The sequence below is a fragment of the Melanostigma gelatinosum genome (assembly GCF_949748355.1).
Source record: "Melanostigma gelatinosum genome assembly, chromosome: 1".
Lineage (NCBI taxonomy): Eukaryota > Metazoa > Chordata > Actinopteri > Perciformes > Zoarcidae > Melanostigma > Melanostigma gelatinosum.
Window position 1 is genome coordinate 981,161 of NC_136634.1, and position 24,000 is coordinate 1,005,160.

At 41.5% G+C, this 24,000-nt stretch overlaps 1 protein-coding gene and 1 pseudogene across 3 annotated transcripts; one reads left to right on the forward strand and one right to left on the reverse strand.

Annotated features, from left to right (window-relative positions):
- Positions 1-1,552: 1,552 nt before the first annotated feature.
- LOC306784375 (zinc finger protein RFP-like) lies at positions 1,553-3,999 on the reverse strand (annotated as a pseudogene). Its single transcript has 2 exons — positions 3,878-3,999; positions 1,553-3,164 (listed from the first exon to the last, which is right to left on the reverse strand). The product of its transcript is annotated as a zinc finger protein RFP-like (transcript).
- Positions 4,000-5,916: 1,917 nt separating this feature from the next.
- Positions 5,917-10,189, forward strand: LOC306776896 (small ribosomal subunit protein eS17). 2 transcript variants are annotated; one of them, XM_079267787.1, is made up of 5 exons: positions 5,917-6,018; positions 6,786-6,937; positions 7,208-7,313; positions 9,286-9,351; positions 10,061-10,189. In XM_079267787.1, the coding sequence occupies exons 1-5, from the start codon at positions 6,016-6,018 to the stop codon at positions 10,136-10,138; spliced, it is 405 nt and encodes a 134-aa protein (XP_079123913.1). In that variant the 5' UTR covers positions 5,917-6,015; the 3' UTR covers positions 10,139-10,189. The 2 variants fall into 2 exon arrangements, with proteins under 2 accessions (XP_079123913.1, XP_079123912.1); XM_079267786.1 differs by lacking the exon at positions 5,917-6,018 and adding an exon at positions 6,525-6,561 and having other exon boundaries at positions 6,763-6,937.
- The last annotated feature ends 13,811 nt before the right edge of the window (positions 10,190-24,000 follow it).

Consider the following 24,000-nt stretch of genomic DNA (forward strand, 5'->3'; position numbering starts at 1 on the left):
TAAAGTACAATATGTACTCTGAGATGTAGCACAGTATAAAGTACAATATGTACTCTGAGATGTAGTACAGTATAAAGTACACTATGTACCTCTGAGATGTAGCACAGTATAAAGTACAATATGTACTCTGAGATGTAGTACAGTATAAAGTACACTATGTACCTCTGAGATGTAGTACAGTATAAAGTACACTATGTACCTCTGAGATGTAGTATAGTATAAAGTACAATATGTACTCTGAGATGTAGTACATTATAAAGTACAATATGTACCTCTGAGATGTAGTACAGTATAAAGTACAATATGTACCTCTGAGATGCAATACAGTATAAAGTACACTATGTACCTCTGAGATGTAGTATAGTATAAAGTACAATATGTACTCTGAGATGTAGTACAGTAAAAAGTACAACATGTACCTCTGAGATGCAATACAGTATAAAGTACACTATGTACCTCTGAGATGTAGTATAGTATAAAGTAGAATATGTACTCTGAGATGTAGTACAGTATAAAGTACAATATGTACTCTGAGATGTAGTACAGTATAAAGTACAATATGTACCTCTGAGCTTTAGTACAGTATAAAGTACAATATGTACCTCTGAGATGTAGTACAGTAAAAAGTACAATATGTACTCTGAGATGTAGTATAGTATAAAGTACAATATGTACCTCTGAGCTTTAGTACAGTAAAAAGTACAATATGTACTCTGAGATGTAGTACAGTATAAAGTACAATATGTACCTCTGAGCTTTAGTACAGTAAAAAGTACAATATGTACCTCTGAGATGTAGTATAGTGTAAAGTACAATATGTAATCTGAGATGTAGTACAGTAAAAAGTACAACATGTACCTCTGAGATGTAGTATAGTGTAAAGTACAATATGTAATCTGAGATGTAGTACAGTATAAAGTACAATATGTACCTCTGAGCTTTAGTACAGTAAAAAGTACAATATGTACTCTGAGATGTAGTACAGTATAAAGTACAATATGTACTCTGAGATGTAGTACAGTATAAAGTACAATATGTACTCTGAGATGTAGTACAGTATAAAGTACAATATGTACCTCTGAGCTGTAGTACAGTATAAAGTAGCATAAAGTGGAAATACACAAAGTATCTCATATTGTACTTAAATACAGTACTTGACTAAATGTGAGTAAAAAGATGAACCAGTTCAAAGATTCTTAGTTTTATTCTCTTGAGGATTTGTTCAGATATGAAACAGTCTGCAGAGAGGACGACTGTATGAAATACTAATAACACACCGAACGTGTCTTCTTCTTCCTGAGTGCATTGTTTCTGATGATGCAACCGTGTTGAAGGCAGGTTATGCAGTTATTAGAATGAATGAGACGACATCAGATAATATCAATCAGTGGCTTCATGTCTGTGTGTTGGAGTAAAACAGAAAGAAAGAACAAATAGAAAGAACCCATTGATCAGAATGTGAAGAATCAACAATGTTTACACCATAAATCACCAATAATATAGATTTGTTACATGAAATGAAAGAGTCTCTGTAGAACATCAAGTGTTAGTTCTACTCAGTGTGATTGACAGGAGAGATGATCAGAGGAGCAGAGTTTATACCACTAAGATTAAGACCAGGACAGAAGAGTGGGAAGAGTTTCTCAGTGAAGGAGTAGCCAGTAAAGGAGTAGATAAGAGCTGCAGCATCAACGTCATAGAAGGAGACCAGACCCTCCTCATAGTCCACAAACACCCCCACCTTCTGAGGCCGAGACTTCAGAGAGAGACGGACTGAAGGGTCAGCAAGAGCTCTGTACTCATTCTCATACAAACAACTTATCATCCAGAATTCATTCTGAGGACTCTCTGTGATTTGTCCCTTCCTGTTGATCGACTCTCTGGCCACTCCTAAAGTCCACTGATTCGTCCCTTTAACCATCTCAAACACCAGCACGACCATCAAATCTCTCTGGATTATCTGGGAGATTCTTCCTTACATTACCATGTTTAACTTGTTTTCCATCATCAGACAGGATGATTTGGTTCTCTGCTGTATCAGGATCAAGTGTCACATCCACTGCAGACTGCTGGACCCTCTTCAGCTCGACCTCAAGCAGCTTCTTCATCTGTTTACTGAGCGTCTCCTCCAGCTGGTTCACAGCTCTCCTCACAGTCCCCTCATGTGAAGGTGGACTGACTCTGACTCCTGTCCAGTCCTTGGTGGGTCGAGCAGTGTTCAGGGTCCTGAAGCTCTGGAGGAGGTGGAGGTGGTCTTCAGAGCGTGAGAGCTGCTCCACCTCAGTGCTTCTCTTCTTCAGCTCAGAGATTTCCTGTTCCAGCTCTTTGATGAAGCCTTCAGCCTGTTTCTCTGTCTTTCTCTGCTTCTCTTTGATGGTGTAGATGAGCTCGGCCTGGCTTCTCTCAACAGACTCCTTCAGAGCGGTGAAGACCTGAACACCTTCTGCTATCTCTCTGTCTGCATCTTCCTCACTGAGCTCCACTGAGTCTTTGATCTCCTGAAGCTTCAGTCGTCTCTTCTGGATCATCTGCTGGATTTCAGCATCAGTCTTCCCCAGCTCGGCCTTCTTTCCTTCATATCCTTCTTCCAGAGGAACAACATCATGTGTCTTGTGGTCTGAATAAGTGCAGATCATGCAGACACACATCTGGTCGGACTTACATAACAGCTCCAGCAGTTTATCGTGCTCCGTACACATCCTGCCTTCCAGGTTCTCCACAGGGTCGATCAGCTGATGTCTTTTCAGACCTGATCTTGTCAGATGAGGCTCCAGGTGAGTCTCACAGTAGGACTCCAGACACACCAGGCAGGACTTCAGGGCCTTCAGTTTGGTTCCAGTGCAGACGTCACAGGGAACTTCTCCTGGTTTGGCAGCTTGTTGCTCTGAGCTGCTGCTGCTGGCTTTCTGTTGAGCTGACTGTCTGAACTGAGCAGCCATCTCAGAGATGAAAGTATTGACCAGCAGCTCAGGTCTGGTGTTAAAAACCTCTTTACAGTTGGGACACTGAGTCTGGACATGAACGTTCCAGTGTTGAGTGATGCAGGTTTGACAGAAGTTGTGTCCACATGATGTGCTGACTGGATCAGTGAACACATCCAGACAGATGGAGCACAGAAGCTGATCTTCAGTCAGCAGACAGCTGGCAGCAGACATATCTACACTCTGAGGACAAGCGTTATTACATGTTGAGCAGCAGCAACAGAGTGCAGGTACTGTTCTCACATTGTGTGTCTGTGTGTCATCGGGTAGAATGAGTCCTGGAGACGCCTCCTGTAGAGGATCATTACAGAAGAGGGTTTGAAAGCTGCTCACTAAACAGTTTAAACACAGAGTGATCCTCCATTACTGTCACATCACACATTCAATAATAATACTGATACCCTGCTGCTTATATTTTATAATATTTGATGTTGAACATTTGCCTATTTACTGTGACATATTTGGACCTCAGTCTGAATGTGAGTTGAACTTCCTGTCTGAGTCGAGCTGAAGTGTTTGAGGTGGTGGTTGTTGAAACACAGTAAATATTATCAGCTGAACTTCCTCACAAACACAGACAGCAGGAACTACAGAGAAGTTTAGAGGAAAGGCTTTACAGTTCAAGGATGTTTACCAAAGTATAGAACAGTTATGTGAGTTATGAAACATCAATGTTGTTCCTCTATAACCAATAAATACATCCACACATTACATCAGATGCTCTTCTCTGTTTGGACAATCCAAAGGGAGTAGCAGCTAGGCTAGTTAGCTGCTAGGCTAGTTAGCTGCTAGGCTAGTTAGCAGCTCGGCTAGTTAGCAGCTAGGCTAGTTAGCTTCCAGCAGGCCTAGTTTATCTGCTCCTTTGTTCTTTGTTCTGGATCCTGGTTTGAACTCACTTTTGCCCAAATGTTGAGTTTCTCTGTAGAACAGTGAACTCACTAGAGTTTGTGAGACTCTGCTGGATTCACTTGAATGTTTCTTCAGACAGAAACAGAGAGACTTGTCTCGACTGCAGCTCTGCTGTCGCTCAGACTAACTTTCACTTTCACTTCAGGAGAAGTGAGTCTGCAGCTCCTCTTTCACAGCTGCTGCTCTCAGTGAAGGAGCTTTTACTGCCTCGATAGGAAACACCCTGACGTTCAAACATGAGTCTGACTTTTTACTTCTTATTCCTTCTTATTCTGTTTCTTTGTGTGTTTTAAATGTTTATTTTACACATGTTAAAGGTTGAAACATCATATTGCTGCTGTCTTTGTCAGATTAAATCTTGATGAGATTAACTGGTTCAATAAAATAACAACAATAAAATATTATTGTATAATAAAGTATACAGCAGCCAAAAGACAAACAAGTACAAACAGAGAACATTACAGAAGAGGTCCGTGTGAGATATTCTAGAAGAAGCAATAAAAAGTACCAAAGTAAAAGTACTCATCATGCAGAATGATATGTTATATTATTGAAGCATTAATGAGTTCATCACTTTAAAGGTGGACTTCATAAACTGCTGCTAGTTTAATCTACAACAATACATCATCGTTTATTCGTTTTAATAATCTAAAGAAACTAAAGTTATTAAATAAATGTAGTACAATAAAAAGTACAATATTTCCCTCTGAGGTGTTGAGGAGGAGAAGTAGAAAATACTCAAGTAAAATACAAGTACCTCCAAAGTATACTTTAGTGTAGTACTTGAGTAAATGTACTTCGTTACTTTCCACCACTGGTTGTTGAAAGGTGTATTTTTCCACTTCCGTTGGAGCTACGCTAGCATTTTCCCTCTGTTTCCAGTCTTTGTGCTAAGCTAGGCTAACCACCACTTTTCTCAACTGGCTCCCAAAATGTTGGACTGTCCCTTTAAGATGAATCAACCCTCCAAAATAATACTATCTACTGTACTACTACTACTACTGTAGATGATGAAGTATAAAGTAAACACTTCAATGTGATTTAACTGTAGATGACAATAAAGGATTATCTCATCTGATGCTAACGACCAGCAGCTGATTGATATGATTCATAATTCAGTTCATATTAACTTTGTGGAACAATGTTTGCATTTTTTTATGTTTATCAGGATTATATGTGAATTGTATTTCGTGTTATTTTATTTTAGGGTTGATGAGGGTTGATGAGTTTGAGGTAAAACTTTAAAGTTCTGTTCTTGAAGCACCTTTAAGGGAAATGAAGTGAAACAGAAACACGTTGAAGTTTAAAGTTTAAACTAAACTTTGACGTTTGTGCAAAAACAAGACTGTATTTCTGAAATAAATCTACTTTTCCTCTGAGCGATAAATTCTCTCAAAGGTTTGATTTTGTGAATTCTCAACGTCCTCGACTGAGATTTAACTTCTTTAGTTTTAGTACGTCACAGATGAGAAGGAGGATGAAGTACTCTTACTCTCAAGTACATACAAGTACAAGTACATCTGTGCTCTGAGTAATCGTGACACCATTTCGCACTATCTTCACTATTTTTACAAACAAAACAATCGATCGATTGATGGAGAAAATAATAATAAAATACATGAATAATGATAATCTAATGATAGAATATATTATCGTACAACAGTCACAGTTTGAATACTTTTACAAAATGTTACTGCTTATACTGACATACTTTTACTGAAGGAGTATTTTTTTCAGTGTGATACTAATCATTTTTAATTAAATATTTTTACAGTGTGATCTTAACTCCACTTTATTTATTTATATAGAACCTTTCATACAAACATGCAGCTTCACATAGAAAATAAGAAAAAAATGGAGGAAATAAAATTATAAGAAAATATGAAAAGGATACTTTAACAATACTATCACAAATACGTTCAGTACAAATATATATATTATATATTTTTTTATATTTGTAATGTTTTCTTAAGTAAAGGATCTAAATTATTGTAGTTGTTGTAGTTCCGTCTTCCGGCCGACAGAGGGCGCAGCACCTGCAGCTTGTTTTCCTTCTCAACTTCCGCCTGTGGATTTAAACTTCCGCCGGAAGTCTGATCGGTCTCTTTTACCAGGCCGATCCAACATGGTGGGTATTTTTCACATGCCTACCTGACTAATCTAAACTAATCCTCGCGTTCTGAGGCTGTTTGTTCATCACTAATTTAATCCACGGACACCGGAGAGTTTAATTCACCAGAATATCAAAGTATTGACGTTAGATGACTTGAATAAGAGCGATTAGTTTGCGGTATTGTAGCTGAGAAACTGCCGCTAGGAGAAGGAGCGGAGCCGCTAAATGAGAAGCGGTTCTCAGTCAGATTTATATCTTTCTAACGAACCGGAACGGTAGAATAATAATGTCGTTCAGTGGGGTAAAACACAGGCATTTAAAGCGTTTTACCGCTAATAAACATCATCCACGGTTAGCTTACGAGGCTAAACTGGAGTTAGCTTCGGCTAGCAACCGTTACCGACCATCTCACCGTGAACACTGGTTTATCTCCGGTCTGCTCGGTGGTCGTGTAAATAACACGAACATGCAGCCGAGGTGTTGTATGGTTTGTCGGCTCTGAGTCTTATTGTTTATGACATGTATTTATGACCGCGATGGGTCGTCTCATCCATTCAGGTAATATTACGTCACATTCATATGTAATGCTCCACTTGTCTGCAGATGGAGACGAACGAGACTTCTGCAAAAATATATCTGAAAATTCACATTAGCAAAGATCTTCATTGGTGATCTGTCGGCCCTCTTTCATAATGTGTTGAGACGCTGAAATCTACACCAAGATGGTCGCCTGAGATTTCTTTATTTAAATTGTTATAGATTGTTTTGTGTTCTTCCTTCAGGGACGAGTCAGGACCAAGACGGTGAAGAAGGCCGCCCGGGTCATCATCGAGAAGTACTACACCCGACTGGGGAGCGACTTCCACACCAACAAGAGGGTCTGTGAGGAGATCGCCATCATCCCCAGCAAGAAGCTCCGCAACAAGATCGCCGGGTCAGTTTAACGCGTTTAAATAGTTCATATAATGACGTCTGTCCACTTCCTGTATCGAAAGTGTTCATGACGTCCTCGTCGTCAGGTCATTGATAGTACAGGAAGATCAACCTGAGAGCCTTTCCCGTGTTTGAAGGATCCTCTGTTCCTCTCAGACCCTGACGCCCTCGCACAGCTTTAGACCGTAGACCTGATGTTTCCTCCATGAGCTCTGGTTACACTCACTTCCTGTTCCGTGTGGATGTTCACGTCTCTGTGATGCTGCTGCAGATATGTGACACATCTGATGAAGAGGATCCAGAGAGGTCCAGTCAGAGGAATCTCCATCAAACTGCAGGAGGAGGAGCGAGAGAGGAGGGACAACTACGTGCCCGAGGTCAGTGAATGCACCTAAGACACTGGTGGTTCTTTGGTTCCACCATGAACACAGGAGAGGTTAACCTGGCGGTGACTGGACGTCTGTTAATCACACAAGTCAAACGTGGTTCTCTGGTCGTCCTTTGAGCTGCAGTTTGTAGAGAAAATGTAAAATATTGTGAGTTGTTGAACTATGATCAGTTCTGTGTCGTCATGCTCGCTGTGATTAAACTAGTTATGTGTATATTATATATATTTATGTTGACTTTTAAAGCTGAGTATTTATTAAAATCAGATGATATGAAGCAGGCTTATAGCAGACCCTCCATTGTGTGTGATGGATGAATATGTGCTTTATTATTATGATGACATGAGACACGTGAACATCAATGTAAAGTGTCTACTTCCTGTATCGAAAGTGTTCATGACGTCCTCATCGTCAGGTCATTGATAGTACAGGAAGATCAACCTGAGAGCCTTTCCCGTGTTTGAAGGATCCTCTGTTCCTGTCAGACCCTGAAGCCCTCGCACAGCTTTAGACCGTAGACCTGATGTTTCATAAGTTTAACCGTAGACCTGATGTTTCATAAGTTTAACCTTAAACCTGATGTTTCATAAGTTTAACCTTAAACCTGATGTTTCATAAGTTTAACCTTAAACCTGATGTTTCATAAGTTTAACCTTAAACCTGATGTTTCATAAGTTTAACCTTAAACCCGATGTTTCATAAGTTTAACCTTAAACCCGATGTTTCATGAGTTTAACCTTAAACCCGATGTTTCATGAGTTTAACCTTAAACCCGATGTTTCATGAGTTTAACCTTAAACCCGATGTTTCATGAGTTTAACCTTAAACCCGATGTTTCATGAGTTTAACCTTAAACCCGATGTTTCATGAGTTTAACCTTAAACCCGATGTTTCATGAGTTTAACCTTAAACCCGATGTTTCATAAGTTTAACCTTAAACCCGATGTTTCATGAGTTTAACCTTAAACCCGATGTTTCATAAGTTTAACCTTAAACCCGATGTTTCATAAGTTTAACCTTAAACCCGATGTTTCATAAGTTTAACCTTAAACCCGATGTTTCATAAGTTTAACCTTAAACCCGATGTTTCATAAGTTTAACCTTAAACCCGATGTTTCATAAGTTTAACCTTAAACCCGATGTTTCATAAGTTTAACCTTAAACCCGATGTTTCATAAGTTTAACCTTAAACCCGATGTTTCATAAGTTTAACCGTAAACCCGATGTTTCATAAGTTTAACCTTAAACCCGATGTTTCATAAGTTTAACCTTAAACCCGATGTTTCATAAGTTTAACCTTAAACCCGATGTTTCATAAGTTTAACCTTAAACCCGATGTTTCAAAAGTTTAACCTTAAACCCGATGTTTCAAAAGTTTAACCTTAAACCCGATGTTTCAAAAGTTTAACCTTAAACCCGATGTTTCAAAAGTTTAACCTTAAACCCGATGTTTCAAAAGTTTAACCTTAAACCCGATGTTTCAAAAGTTTAACCTTAAACCCGATGTTTCAAAAGTTTAACCTTAAACCCGATGTTTCAAAAGTTTAACCTTAAACCCGATGTTTCAAAAGTTTAACCTTAAACCCGATGTTCCAAAAGTTTAACCTTAAACCCGATGTTCCATAAGTTTAACCTTAAACCTGATGTCCCGACATATTGTATGATTTATGGATTATTATAATATCTGCAGATTAATCTTCTGCTGAAGCTCAACTCAAATGTACAGTGACGTGATGCATTCAGGGACAGAGAGGGAGGAGGAAGAAACACACAGATGAGACGTTGTGCTGTAACACATATCTGGTTGTTTTACCGCGTTGTACTTGTGTACCTGGTTGTTTTACCGCGTTGTACTTGTGTACCTGGTTGTTTTACCGCGTTGTACTTGTGTACCTGGTTGTTTTACCGCGTTGTACTTGTGTACCTGGTTGTTTTACCGCGTTGTACTTGTGTACCTGTGCAGGTGTCGGCTCTGGATCAGGAGCTCATTGAAGTTGATCCCGACACAAAGGAGATGCTGAAGCTGCTGGTGAGTCTATTCACTTTACAGTTTACTGCAGTAGGAAGTAACAGAGGTACTTGTACGTCAGTATTTAAATACTCTACTACTTCATTTATCTGACAGCTGCAGTGTGTTTATAAAATGTATTCTCTGTGATATTAAAGTACTGCTTACTTCCTAAAGTGTGGTATTAGTACCTCTACCACTGATTACTAGTTGTGTATTAATACCTCATCAGAGCAGCACAGGCAGTATGACGAGTAAAACTATAAAATGAACTGAAGGATTGAGATTAAATATAAAAGGGACTCTGAGTTAACACAGCTTTAGACCGTAGACCTGATGTTTCCATGAGCTCCGGTGTAGAGGTCTCAGGTCTTTAACCGTTCCTCTCAGACCTGAAGCTGTATGAGTCCTGGTGTAGAGGTCTCGGGTCTTTAACCGTTCCTCTCAGACCTGAAGCTGTATGAGTCCTGGTGTTGAGGTCTCGGGTCTTTAACCGTTCCTCTCAGACCTGAAGCTGTATGAGTCCTGGTGTAGAGGTCTCAGGTCTTTAACCGGTCCTCTCAGACCTGAAGCTGTATGAGTCCTGGTGTAGAGGTCTCAGGTCTTTAACCGTTCCTCTCAGACCTGAAGCTGTATGAGTCCTGGTGTAGAGGTCTCGGGTCTTTAACCGTTCCTCTCAGACCTGAAGCTGTATGAGTCCTGGTGTTGAGGTTCTTCTTCTGTTCTTCAGGACTTCGGCGGTCTGTCTAACCTGCAGGTGACCCAGCCGACCGTCGGCATGAACTTCAAGCAGCCTCGAGGAGTTTAGACGTCTGTAAAGTATCTTACTAATAAAAACCCTCCGGGGACGAAAAGCCTGCTGATTGGTCGACTCCACTGCTGTTAAACCTCTATTCATTTTACTCCATTTACTTGACTTTATTTATTTTACTCTATTTACTTGACTTTATTCATTTTACTCTATTTACTTGACTTTATTTACTTTACTCTATTTACTTGACTTTATTTATTTTACTCTATTTACTTGACTTTATTTACTTTACTCTATTTACTTGACTTTATTTACTTTACTCTATTTACTTGACTTTATTTATTTTACTCTATTTACTTGACTTTATTTATTTTACTCTATTTACTTGACTTTATTTATTTTACTCTATTTACTTGACTTTATTTACTTGACTTTATTTACTTTACTCTATTTACTTTACTCTATTTACTTGACTTTATTTACTTGACTTTATTTACTTGACTTTATTTACTTGACTTTATTTACTTTACTCTATTTACTTGACTTTATTTATTTTACTCTATTTACTTGACTTTATTTACTTTACTCTATTTACTTTACTTTATTTACTTTACTCTATTTACTTGACTTTATTTATTTTACTCTATTTACTTGACTTTATTTACTTTACTCTATTTACTTGACTTTATTTACTTGACTCTATTTACTTGACTTTATTTACTTGACTTTATTTACTTGACTTTATTTACTTTACTCTATTTACTTGACTTTATTTACTTGACTTTATTTATTTTACTCTATTTACTTGACTTTATTTACTTTACTCTATTTACTTGACTTTATTTATTTTACTCTATTTACTTGACTATTTATTTTACTCTATTTACTTGACTATTTACTTGACTTTATTTACTTTACTCTATTTACTTGACTATTTATTTTACTCTATTTACTTGACTTTATTTATTTTACTCTATTTACTTGACTTTATTTACTTTACTCTATTTACTTGACTTTATTTACTTTACTCTATTTACTTGACTTTATTTATTTTACTCTATTTACTTGACTTTATTTATTTTACTCTATTTACTTGACTTTATTTACTTTACTCTATTTACTTGACTTTATTTACTTTACTCTATTTACTTGACTTTATTTACTTGACTTTATTTACTTTACTCTATTTACTTGACTTTATTTACTTGACTTTATTTATTTTACTCTATTTACTTGACTTTATTTATTTTACTCTATTTACTTGACTTTATTTACTTTACTCTATTTACTTGACTTTATTTACTTTACTCTATTTACTTGACTTTATTTACTTGACTTTATTTATTTTACTCTATTTACTTGACTTTATTTACTTGACTTTATTTATTTTACTCTATTTACTTGACTTTATTTACTTGACTTTATTTATTTTACTCTATTTACTTGACTTTATTTATTTTACTCTATTTACTTGACTTTATTTATTTTACTCTATTTACTTGACTTTATTTATTTTACTCTATTTACTTGACTTTATTTACTTGACTTTATTTACTTTACTCTATTTACTTGACTTTATTTATTTTACTCTATTTACTTGACTTTATTTACTTTACTCTATTTACTTGACTTTATTTACTTGACTCTATTTATTTTACTTTATTTACTTGACTTTATTTACTTGACTTTATTTACTTTACTCTATTTACTTGACTTTATTTACTTGACTTTATTTATTTTACTTTATTTACTTGACTTTATTTACTTGACTTTATTTACTTTACTCTATTTACTTGACTTTATTTACTTGACTTTATTTATTTTACTTTATTTACTTGACTTTATTTATTTTACTCTATTTACTTGACTTTATTTACTTTACTCTATTTACTTGACTTTATTTACTTGACTTTATTTATTTTACTTTATTTACGTGACTTTATTTACTTGACTTTATTTACTTGACTTTATTTACTTGACTTTATTTATTTTACTCTATTTACTTGACTTTATTTACTTGACTTTATTTATTTTACTCTATTTACTTGACTTTATTTACTTGACTTTATTTATTTTACTTTATTTACTTTACTCTATTTACTTGACTTTATTTACTTTACTCTATTTACTTGACTCTATTTACTTCTGGTTCCGTGTGTTTAATATCAGAAGCTTCTGTAACTCATAGAAGTGATTGAAAGGTTTTAATCATTTTATTATTTATTTTAGTTTCACTCTGAAGATAAAAAAGTGTTTAAACCTCGTTCTTCATCGTCATCATTTAAAGTATGAAGATATGGGATTTTAAGTAAAATTACATATTTAGGTGATTTTGGTTGAAAAGGCCTCGTGTGCTTTTTATTGGTCAAGTAATAAATAATATATATATTAGTGCTGTGCAACGATTACAATGTTTAATCGTGATTATTCATAAGTAGTGTATTGTGCACTTTTATTTTAAAGTGCTGCTCTATGAACAAAGGTCAATAACATTTGGTTTAAACACAGCAGCAGTTATAACACAGTTATAATGATTCTGATCATAGATATTCAGCCGGTGTTCATAACTTTATCTTCATGTGTAAGAGATGATATTTAAATATTCACCTTGCAAACTGCAAACATACGTCATGTTTTTATGTTAGATTCTCAGTAGTGATACTAATGATGCTTATTATACATATTACACACAACACTTTAAAAACTCAAACAATCATTTCATGAATCATTTATTTTTGTAGTATTTAGGTCGGACACATAACGCTGATGACTGTAATATGTGGTATTAGTTATAAATGTACATTGGTACATGGAGGGTGATAAGAAGCTGTACATGGAGGGACTTAGGACCCAGGGGAATGTAGGTGAAGAGATGCCGCACAAACAGCTGCCGGTTCGTGTGTTACAAAATGTCTGCTTAATAATAATAAAACTGCGTTAACGCGATAAAATAATTGTCGCCGTTAACTTGCCCAGCACTCGTTTAATAACGACGTTAAAGCACAAACAAACCGTCTCAATCCACAAACACATTTTTTTTCTCCCCGTTTATAAATACTTAAATAAGTCGTGTATAATTATAAAACCTGTTTATTTCAAACATGATTTTAATGAATCAAAGAGCACTTCAGATAAAACACCTTTAATGCACCAATGAATATTCATGAAGGATTAACTCGTCTAAAGCTACTTCACACAAGTTTATACATAAATAAACATGTTAAAATAGACTGGGCTCCGATTGGCTCAGACTCCGGCCTCTGATTGGCTCATAAGCACTTCAGCAGGAAGAAGTTACAGAAAGCTCCTCGAGGACAATCGCACATCTTCCCGATACGAGAACCTTTCCTCACCACGCAGTGTTCTCCCAGGTCACACTGAGAACACAGAGAACCACACAGAGGGAGAGAACCACACACAGGGAGAGAACCACACAGAGAGAGAGAACCACACACAGAGGGAGAGAGAACCACACAGGGAGAGAGAACCACACAGAGGGAGAGAACCACAGAGAGGGAGAGAACCACACACACAGGGAGAGAGAACCACACACGGAGAGAACCACACAGGGAGCAACGTCAGCAGCTCTCTGCCTTGATTCCTCCGTCCGACTCCTCACTCTGTTGGCCGAAAAGGGCTACAAGGTCAAACGTTCAAAGGTGCAGTTCGCCGGACGCAAAGTGTTGTTCTTGGGTCGCAATGTTTCATCAGACGGGCTAGGCCTGTCACACACGCACAGGGCCACCGTCCTGCAACATCCCCAACCGCTCACTGTTGCCGCTCTCCTCTCATTTCTGGGCTTTACCGGCTACTCACGAGCCCATATCCCAGACAACACCAACCACACCACCATTCTCAGAGAGATGTTGAAGGAAGTGGGCACCAGAAATCTTACTGCCAACCTCACATGGACAGCAGAGGGTGAAACAGCCTTCACCTGCTTGAAGCAAGCACTTGCTTCAACAACTTCTCTTACTGAAGCTCTCTTCAAGCAGATCGAGAGGACTCGAGCAGTACCTGAAGCAGCGGCAGCTGGAAAGCAGATACAAGTAGGTGATTGGGTCAGGGCCAAGGTTCACAAGCGCAAGTGGACTGACCCCAGGTGGACTGGGCCGTACGAGGTGAAGGAGGTTACTTCACACTCGGTCCAGGTCAAGGGCAAATCAGGCGCCCCTTGGCACCACCTGACACACTGTGTCCCAGCACCGGTACCAACCAGAACACTGGGAGAAATTCGCACTGATTTGGAAAATGCACCGACAGTCTAGGCGCTGTCTAGGGGCCCCTCATGCAGACCCCGCCGATGTAAAGAAAACTATGATGGGGGTGGGGGTGGGTATGGGCATACTTGCTGCCCTCATGTTGTGGGGACTACAAACCATGTATCAGACACACCAGCACCCATCTAATTCTACCGCCCCTTTCCCGAATCAGACTTCTAATTCACCCGCCCCTTTTCCCTGTCCATCCCCGAATCTGACTCACAGCGAACAAGACGTAACACCCCAACATTGGTCCATGAAACAGCATGTAGATCCAAACTCGTTCTGAACTACACAGCCGGCTCCACCAGTGCATACACGTTTGATTTGTGCGACGTTGTAACCTGTAAGGGCAATCCAAGGGGTTGGCGGGGCTATAATGTTTATATTTGTAGCACACCCCCATTAGTGAAAAGCTGCGAGACTAGGGGCACGGCCCGACCAGCTATAGGCGGGTGGTGCAGTCATTGGGATCTTGTAACTAAGTACACCGGAAGATGGTTCCCCAAGGGTTTGAGAACCACCAGCCCAGGGTATAGGTGGTGGAGCAAAATTAGCCTACAGAGAGACTTTAGTGCCACAACTAACCCTCTTACCCTCTCGATAAACAACATCACAGCAAGTCTTTACGGTAAAACCAGGGCATGGTTCATCTTAGGCGTCGACATCGCACACATTGCATGGTCGGTATCCAGATCAACATATTCCCCCAGGTAGAGAACGAACACACCCAGCCCACGTCTGCCCTAGCATTGGCATCCCCATCTGACACCGGTCCCGTAGTGTTTTCTCAAGATTATACTGGAATGACTCCCCTGCAGGTCTTGCGAAGGTCCACAGGTTATGGCAATGATAATGTTTGGTTAAATTGGATCACCGATAATGCTAACAGACAAAATATGACAGGGTGCGTGGCCTGCGCCTCCGCCCGACCTGCCATGTTCACCGAACCAGCCCCTCTCTACCCGCAAACTGATCCTCAGGGCTATGCCTGCATGATAGGTCTCACACGACAAGCTACGCCCACAAATTGTACCACACTTGCCGCGATATTTCCACCGATCGTAAATGAAACAAAAATAGGCCAATTTTCCGCCATTAGAGGTCAGGCTAACAGGTACATGTGTTTTAATTTCACAGCAGTCAGACCACAGCTGAATGTGGGCAAAATTTCCCCTGATTGGTGCAATGAGACCCGCGATGGCTCAGACATTGGGCCCTGGGCCAGAGCAGGTTTATTCTACTACTGCGGAGACCTGCGCTTGGTACCTAGAATAGAAGCTAGCAGAACCATCGGAACTTGTGCAATGGTCAGACTCGGAATGCCCCTTACCCTAATAGGTCGTAGATTAGCACGAGCGGACGGTCTAGCCACTTCTCTCACCAAACGCAGAAGGCGACACATCATCAAACGAGAAGTTGCCTTAGGTTCCTTCTCGCTCACTGGGGGCCCCACCTATATAGACTCAATAGGCGTCCCACGAGGCGTTCCTGACGAATACAAACTAGCAGATCAAGTCGCGGCAGGTTTTGAAAACATCCTCATAATCGCAGCCTTCTTTCCGATCACTCCCAACAAAAACGTGGACCGCATAAACTATGTCCATTACAATGTCTTGCGTCTTGTTAACCTCACTAGGGACGCCGTTGAAGGTTTAGCCGAACAACTCGCACCGACCTCTCTTATGGCTATGCAGAATAGAATGGCTTTGGACATGTTGTTAGCTGAAAAAGGGGGTGTCTGCTCAATGTTTGGAGACATGTGTTGTACCATCATTCCGAACAACACTGCCCCAGACGGTTCGGTCACTCAGGCCTTAAATAGTCTGCGCACCCTCTCGGAAGAAATGCATGCGGCATCAGGCATAGACAATCCTTTCTCTGATTGGATGGAATCCATGTTTGGCAAATGGAAGGCCCTCATCATGTCCATAGCGGTTTCCATCACGGTTTTCTTAGCTATTCTCATCACCTGTGGCTGTTGTTGCATCCCCTGCCTCCGAACTTTGATAGGCCGTCTTATTACCACAGCTCTCTCCAAGGAAAAGCAGCCGCCTCCACATGGTGCTTTTCCACTGTTGGATGGAGACCAGCCGGCCTCTGACCCAGAGGGGTCTTGGGACCAGGAAGAAGAACCAGAGTTGCGTTCATTGACAAACTCCCAGTTAGACGACGACACACAAGTCTAAGAAGTTCACACCTAGCAGGTGTGAAAAGGGGGATTTGTAAATAAAATATATTCATTCAATGTTAAATAATATGCGCTATACTTGTAAGCTTATATTGCGGAGTTGTGAGGTCACTGTAAGTAGGTCAAAAACTCGGAGCAGGGCATTCCGTCGCCTGTTCGCACGATAGAAACAGATACAGTGGCCCTGAAAGAAACACTTGCTTAAACCACCAGATTAGGGCGGAAACTGCCATCTTAGAGTCGGAGAAGAGTTCTCTTTATCTATTCACACAGAGACTTCGACATAGCTTAGAACTGCACCCTTTCCGGCACCTTGAGTGTTAACAACATGCATACACACTGACGTTCCAGAGAAGGCGGATCCGGACGTGAGCCAGTGTGGGTGGAGATGCCCAGTGCTCCAACCAGGCTGCTGTTCTGCTAAACACAGCCCCGCCTGCAACTTTGCTTTAACCAATAGGCTTCCATCAGAAGAACCTATAACACGCATGCGCACTCTGCTTAAGCGCCTTTTAGCTTTCACTTTTCTAGGTCCGTGCACGTTTAACTGCTGGACATAATACTTCTGTTACAAATAAATGTTCTTGCTTGAATTGAGCTAAACGCCTCGATCTCAGTCTGTTCACTCGAGTTACATCCGCAACAGATGAAAATCAATTAAAACACGAGAACGTCAATGATTATTAGATAATTTTATTTATTTAAGATGATCTATAATTCTGAAAACTAAAACTGTATTCATGACTATATAGGGCCTTAAATGTACATTGTCCGGTGTGGTATTAGTACTTCTACTGTAACAAAGTATTTTAACAGTATGGTACTAGTACTTTTTCTAGAACACATTATTTATACAGTGTGATATAAGTACTTTTACTGTGACATATGTTGGGAACTAAAGGAGCGTGTTTGGGTTATCAGCATTTAAGAAACTGAATTCTTGACATCAATAGAATTATTGATGTATGTAACAATTATTAATGATTATTAATATAAACGGGGCACCACCCTGCGAACAGGGACCAATAACCAAACGATAAAACTAAGTCTCATAATTAGTAGTCACTCATAATGTCAATAGTCTGCGTATGACTATACATTCAGTGACAGTGAAGGTTTTTAAGTTCGAGCACCGGCTACTACATACAGTCTTATCAAATACATATGCACAAGTAATCACAGACGACTGCTCCTGAAAGTATAACAGAGTTTATTGAATCAAAATAATAAATGATCAAATCAATTAATATTGCAACCAACAAACGTTATCATACAATTTTATATGCCTAAACTAAAGAATGAATAAAATGGATGAGGGTGTATGTCTGTGTGTGTATGTGTATGTGTGTGTCTGTGGGTGAACAGGAAGGAGTCTTACAGCTACGCTAAAGACTACAAAGATGGCGGCGTCGAGTGACGCTGGCCAAAGGGGAGGGGCCTTAAGAACTACAGCTAAAAACTACAAAGATGGCGGAGTCGAGTGACTCGGACCAAAATGGCAGTTAGGCTGCTGTAAGTAATTCACGTGTGCCGATGCAGCACGTGTGTGAGGCGCTCGCTTGAACGAGGTTCCCCACGGTTAAAGCTAGGAGCTGTGTGTGTTTCGTGAAAGGAGGAAAGAGAAAAAGGTGGGGGCTCATGAATCAGACTTCTGCGCGCGGTGCGCGTTGTAGTGAGCCTGAGTTGGCTGGCTCTATCACGCATAAATATACCGCTGTCGTCTTGAGAACTGCCGGTAACTTATGCCGTGATAAACCACGCACCTCAGCTCACTCACCGAGTCGAGTTAATGAAAAGAGAACTTCCACACGGAGTGGAAGACAATGAATGAAATTAATCCCAAAGAAACAGTCATAGTTGATACACAAATACAGCGGCGCTTCTCTGCGCCGTAATGATTGCGTAATACTTCAATATCACGCGACAGTCTTAAACACACAAAAACACGGGAATATCAACATATAAATGAATGGCCTGAATTAAACTTACGTTAATTTAAGCTAAGCTATGCCCAAATGCCAAGAATCTTACTTGTAGATGCTTCGTTGCAACGTTGAAGGGTTCGTGAGCAAAGTTGTCCTTTTTCTTCGAGAGGAAGGGGGGGGGGGTGCTTCTCAGCGCGGCGTTGAGCTGGCGCTGTTTCGGTCTGTCGTGGCGTGGCTCGGCTGGAGCAAACGCAGACGTGATCTGTCCTCGCGGCAGGGAGGGTGATCTAATTTCGGCTGACGGCGTGCGTCTTACCGGGAATCGTCGGTGAAGGAGGGAGGCGTTGTCGTCTTTCCTTCGCCGGAATGTGTGCACCAAAAGAAAAAGAAACAAAAAGCGCTGAACTGATCGCTGAAGCAGATTCGTTATCGCGGGCTGTTTCATCCAGCGAAACGGCTTGTCAGGGTTTGATGAGGGTTCGAGGGGCTGTTGCTTCCTCGTGGCCTCGTGCGCTGGCGGGGCAAGCTGGACTCTCTGTGGCCTGGCCGGGGGGGGGTCCGGGCGAAGAGAGCGCGGTGTGCTCCCTGTTCGACGGAGGTCGAAGGGAAAAAGCTGGATTCTCTGTGGCCTGGACAGCGGGGGGGGGGGTCCGGGCGAGGAGAGCGGTGTGTGCCTCCTAACTCAACCGAGGTCGAAGGGGGAAAGCAAGGAGGTGTGAACTAAAAACAGTTTTATAGAACATCGGCTGAACCACAGGGGTCCTCGGGTCTCTTGGCTCTCGGCCAATGGGATTGCCGCGGTTACCATGGTTATTTGGGGGGGGGGGGGAATTCACACCTTAGTGTGAAATCCCTTTGCTCTTATCAACTACAAATCAGGATGAGACCTTTGCTTGAAAAAGTTAAGGCCTGATTGTCTTTGTCCACAGCACATGTTGAAGCCATTTATCAGACCCCAACATCCCCCCTTTGTTCTGAAGAGCGAGATGTTGGCTTCGGTCTTTAGAGCAAACCAAGGGCTGGCATGTGCATCCATGTGGTGGGGAAACCTGAAGAGGTGAGACAGTCCAAGTGTTCCTGAGACCAAAAGCAGTGGTTAAAACAGGCAGTGTTCATTGTTCATAGAGTTCAAGGTTCATAGTGGCAAAGTTCATGGTGTTCAAGTTCAGAGTTCATTGGCATCTGGGCAGATGACTAAGGTGGCATCTGGGCAGATGACTTTAACTACTTCTACCTACATCTACTATCATACACAATTCAAATCATAGGTGAGCAAAACATTATTCCCAAATAATTCAATCGCTATTATGATGTTGTGATAATCTAGCATTGCGGCATAGTGTCAAAGAAAGTAACAACCCAAATAAAACAAAACAAAACACAAAAGAGAGAGAAGGAAAGAATAGAAAGACAAGAAGCAGGTGAGGGGCAAACAGTGGTTACTGGTTCAACTCCTAGACAGGACTGGAGTCCGTCGGCGGAGCAGTCGTAGGTTGGCTACGTGGTGTTATGAATAGGAGGGAATCCAGTTAGTCTGTCGCTTCTGGATCTATTAGTACATGATATGTGCGTCTATCTCTCTCTGATCGGTAGATTTAGAGCGAGTCCTGTGTCTAAGTTTTAGAATCTATCGATATTGGAGTTGCGTTGCCAAGACTATAGGCCAGAGGTACCTGTGAGGGTTGCATAACAGTAGTGGTAGCAGATTTACAGATTTCATTAGCGCGGCTAGTGTGACTAGCTAGGCTGGTCTCTCGCTGCTCCAGCTGTTGACAGCTGAGCCTTCTCGGATGAGGTCCTGGGTTAAATCTGACTGCTACGGCAGAGGTTATGTCCTCTTTGGTGACTTCTGGTAGAGTCTATAAAGCATGCAAAGGGTTCTCTATGAGAGTGGAGCATCAGTTTACAGTCGCAATGATTTGTCAGGTCATGCAACTGTTCTGGTTGAAGTAGGCTGTGTTAGCGGTTAGTGCATGTCTACCGGGTGAGTTGAAGCATGCAGTTAAACGTTAGTAGTCAATAGTAAGCTGCCATTCTGCCGGTTGGTTTCGGCACTGGCGAGATTAGAGTGTACTTCCTGTGAAGTGCATCTCTCTAAGTTTCTGTTGTCAGAGATCCCACCCCCCTCGCGCTGTTCAAGTGGCGAGGGCAGATATCCCACGTTACCGTCAGCACTCAGGGAAACGTCGCGAACAGTTTCACTCTGGAGTGTGTCATGGCGGGCTGGTGATATCTCCCTCCCCCACCCTCCTAATTAGAGATGGAGACAGGTCCGGCGCACAGGTCAAGTTCAGTTACCTACGGCACTGGCGACTTGACAGGACCGGCCGATGACTCGGCTGAAAGAAGGCGGTGGCTTCGTGGAACAAGCTGGAGGTGGCTCATGCTGACAGAGCAGGAGAAGAAGGCTTAGTTGACGAAAGATCTTACGAGCTAGGGTGCTCGAAAGGCCTCTAAGGTTGTGGCACCCTAGAGGTGTATGCGAAAAGGTGGGGGAACACATGAGGCTCGTTTCTGACCCGGAGTCGGGTAGAGCAAGAGTGTTATGACCCCCCAGTAAGACTGAAGAATATGTATAGATTTATACATAACGGGCATTGCCTTTGCGAACAAGGTCGCCCAAGAAGGTTGAAGAACGAGGTGCGAAAATGGGAGTGGTCGTTTCCGGAAGTGTGCTGAGTTCTCTTCCCCCCCCCTACCACGTCGACTTGGCAGCAGGGGGAAAGGTCACTCGGCTTAGTCAGGTGGGCTGCGAGTCAGCGTTACCTGATGGGTTGCCCTTGAGGGCGTCTTTCACCCCCCTGGTTCCGTTGGTCTTTCGACCGCCAGGGTCGTTTGTTCCTCGGGGGTGACCAGGGCTCGCTAGGCCAAGTCCTCTCGTCGTCTTCCGACGCTAGGTCGGAGTCGCTCGACTGTTGGATGCCTAAGACTATGGCGGTGTCTTCGTACCGATTTGTCGGCCGTCCGCGTGTCTTCCATGCAAGTTGCGCATATTTCCTAATCTCTGGCATGGTGAGGTTACTCGTTCTGCAGTGCATAGTAACATCGTATCTCACGTTGTCGTGGAGATTGTGCAGGAATAGCGACTTGAAGGCATGGTCTTCTAGACCTGGGGCGTTACGTCCTTGGAAGTACGCAGATCTCAAGCGGCTGAAGTAGTCTCTCGGAGACTCTAGCCTTTCCGGGGGAATGGCAAAGGCGCCGAGGGTGGCAGAAGCTGGGTCGGTGTACAGGGAGTACTCCTCCCTAAGGGCGTGACAAAGGGATGAATAGCAGTCGCGGATGCTCGGCTGGAGCGTTTTAATGAAAGCGTGGACGCTTCGCGCAGTGGTTTTCCACACTAGCTTTAGCTTTTCGCGCGATGAGGGCCGCGATAGGTCGAGGAGGCAGCGATCGATCTCCCTTAGGTAGTCATCGATGCTCGAGTCGTGATTATCGGGATTGAAACGCTCTACGTCTTTTGCCAGAGACTCGATCTGTCGAGTACGCAGGCCTCCAAGGTTGATGGGGCCTGGGCCGTCCAAGTCTCCATACTCGCGATGGTGGTAACGACTATCATCCTCCCTCCCTGAGGGGGATGGGGTCAGTTCTTGTCGCGCGCGTGAACTGCGTGGAGGATTGCGTTCGCCTGAGGTGGTTTTGAAGCCACCTGGGCCGACTAGGACCTGGTGTTGGTCCTCTCTCCTCCTGGTTGGGGATGTCGCTTTCAAGAAATGCAAGGTGGTTCGGGTCTCGGGGAATGAGGGAGCCGAGACCAAGAAATGACTGGGCTGAAAGGTTCGGTAGGGGGTAGCAGTACCTACCGGGGTTGCTGGAACACCTTGAAGCGCTTTCAGTTTGTCATCACTCTCTGATGCTTTAGAGAGTTTTAGGTTGACCTCTCTGAGGTCACTGCGCAGGCTACTATTTTCTGACTGTAGGGCTCTACAGTCACGTGACAACTCCTGAACCTCTGTTCGGAGTGTCCAGATCTCGCGTTGCTGCTCGTCGCTCTGTGCCCGGGTTCGGGCAGCTTGCAGCTGCATTTTCTGATGGTAGATGAGCAGTATTTCGCCGATTACGTTCTGAATCAGGCGCTCTCTGTTACCTGCTGGGTTATTTACATAAGCCACCAGCTGCTCTAATTGCTCGTCGCATAGGACAGCAGTGTATTTTACAAAGTACTCTCTTTCCTTTGCTGTGAGTCCGAGGACATCAGCCACCGCATCTCGTAAGGCGGTGTCTTCTGGAGCTACCGCTCCAGGAATGGGGGATTTCTCGTCGCTCATTCTCTCTAATGAGTGCGACTCCCAGTAGTTGTTAATTCCCTAGTGTTAGAACGGAAACTGTTAGTGTTTACGGTTCTCAGTGAAATGTCTAGTTCTGTAACTTAGGATTTCTACTGTTAGGTGTTAATTACTGTTAGTGTTACGGTTCATGCAGGCGCACAGTGAAATGTCTAGCTCTGTGACTTACGTTTCTACTGTTGCTGCTCTGAGGTATCACTACTGCTTTGTAGCCAGAGGTGCGAAAATGCTAATGTGGTTTAGCACTTTGGGCCTGTGACAGCTGTGTGTAACTTCTTTGAGGGATTTAAGAAAGCAAGCAAGGTATTACAAATAAACGATCAAATCTACTACACAGCTGGCTGTTAGTTTTAAGAAATGAAACGAATAATTAAACCTGGAAACGAAATAAAATTTCGAGAAGGGAATTAAAGATTAAGATTAAAAATCTGGATTTAAAATCAAAAATTTAATTACAATAAGACAAGATTTTGAAGATCAAAGCCTACCTATTTTGGGAAATAAGTTTCAGGAATTTGGATCATTCAAAAGAGGGAAAAAAAATATTTTTTCGAAAAAAATATTTTTTTGGAAAATTAATTATTCAAAAATAATTATGGATTACTGTGCATATATACTGTAACAAAACTGGAATAACGTAGCCTCACACGGGGCACCATTATGTTGGGAACTAAAGGAGCGTGTTTGGGTTATCAGCATTTAAGAAACTGAATTCTTGACATCAATAGAATTATTGATGTATGTAACAATTATTAATGATTATTAATATAAACGGGGCACCACCCTGCGAACAGGGACCAATAACCAAACGATAAAACTAAGTCTCATAATTAGTAGTCACTCATAATGTCAATAGTCTGCGTATGACTATACATTCAGTGACAGTGAAGGTTTTTAAGTTCGAGCACCGGCTACTACATACAGTCTTATCAAATACATATGCACAAGTAATCACAGACGACTGCTCCTGAAAGTATAACAGAGTTTATTGAATCAAAATAATAAATGATCAAATCAATTAATATTGCAACCAACAAACGTTATCATACAATTTTATATGCCTAAACTAAAGAATGAATAAAATGGATGAGGGTGTATGTCTGTGTGTGTATGTGTATGTGTGTGTCTGTGGGTGAACAGGAAGGAGTCTTACAGCTACGCTAAAGACTACAAAGATGGCGGCGTCGAGTGACGCTGGCCAAAGGGGAGGGGCCTTAAGAACTACAGCTAAAAACTACAAAGATGGCGGAGTCGA

What these genes read in the sequence shown, in the direction of transcription:
- LOC306776896 (XM_079267786.1), top strand. Translation starts at nt 6,531, where the DNA reads ATGACCGCGATGGGTCGTCTCATCCATTCAG. An exon ending in GGGTCGTCTCATCCATTCAG is followed by an intron (nt 6,562 to 6,762) that starts GTAATATTACGT and finishes AAATTGTTATAG; the next exon opens with ATTGTTTTGTGTTCTTCCTT. An exon ending in AGGAGATGCTGAAGCTGCTG is followed by an intron (nt 9,352 to 10,060) that starts GTGAGTCTATTC and finishes TCTGTTCTTCAG; the next exon opens with GACTTCGGCGGTCTGTCTAA.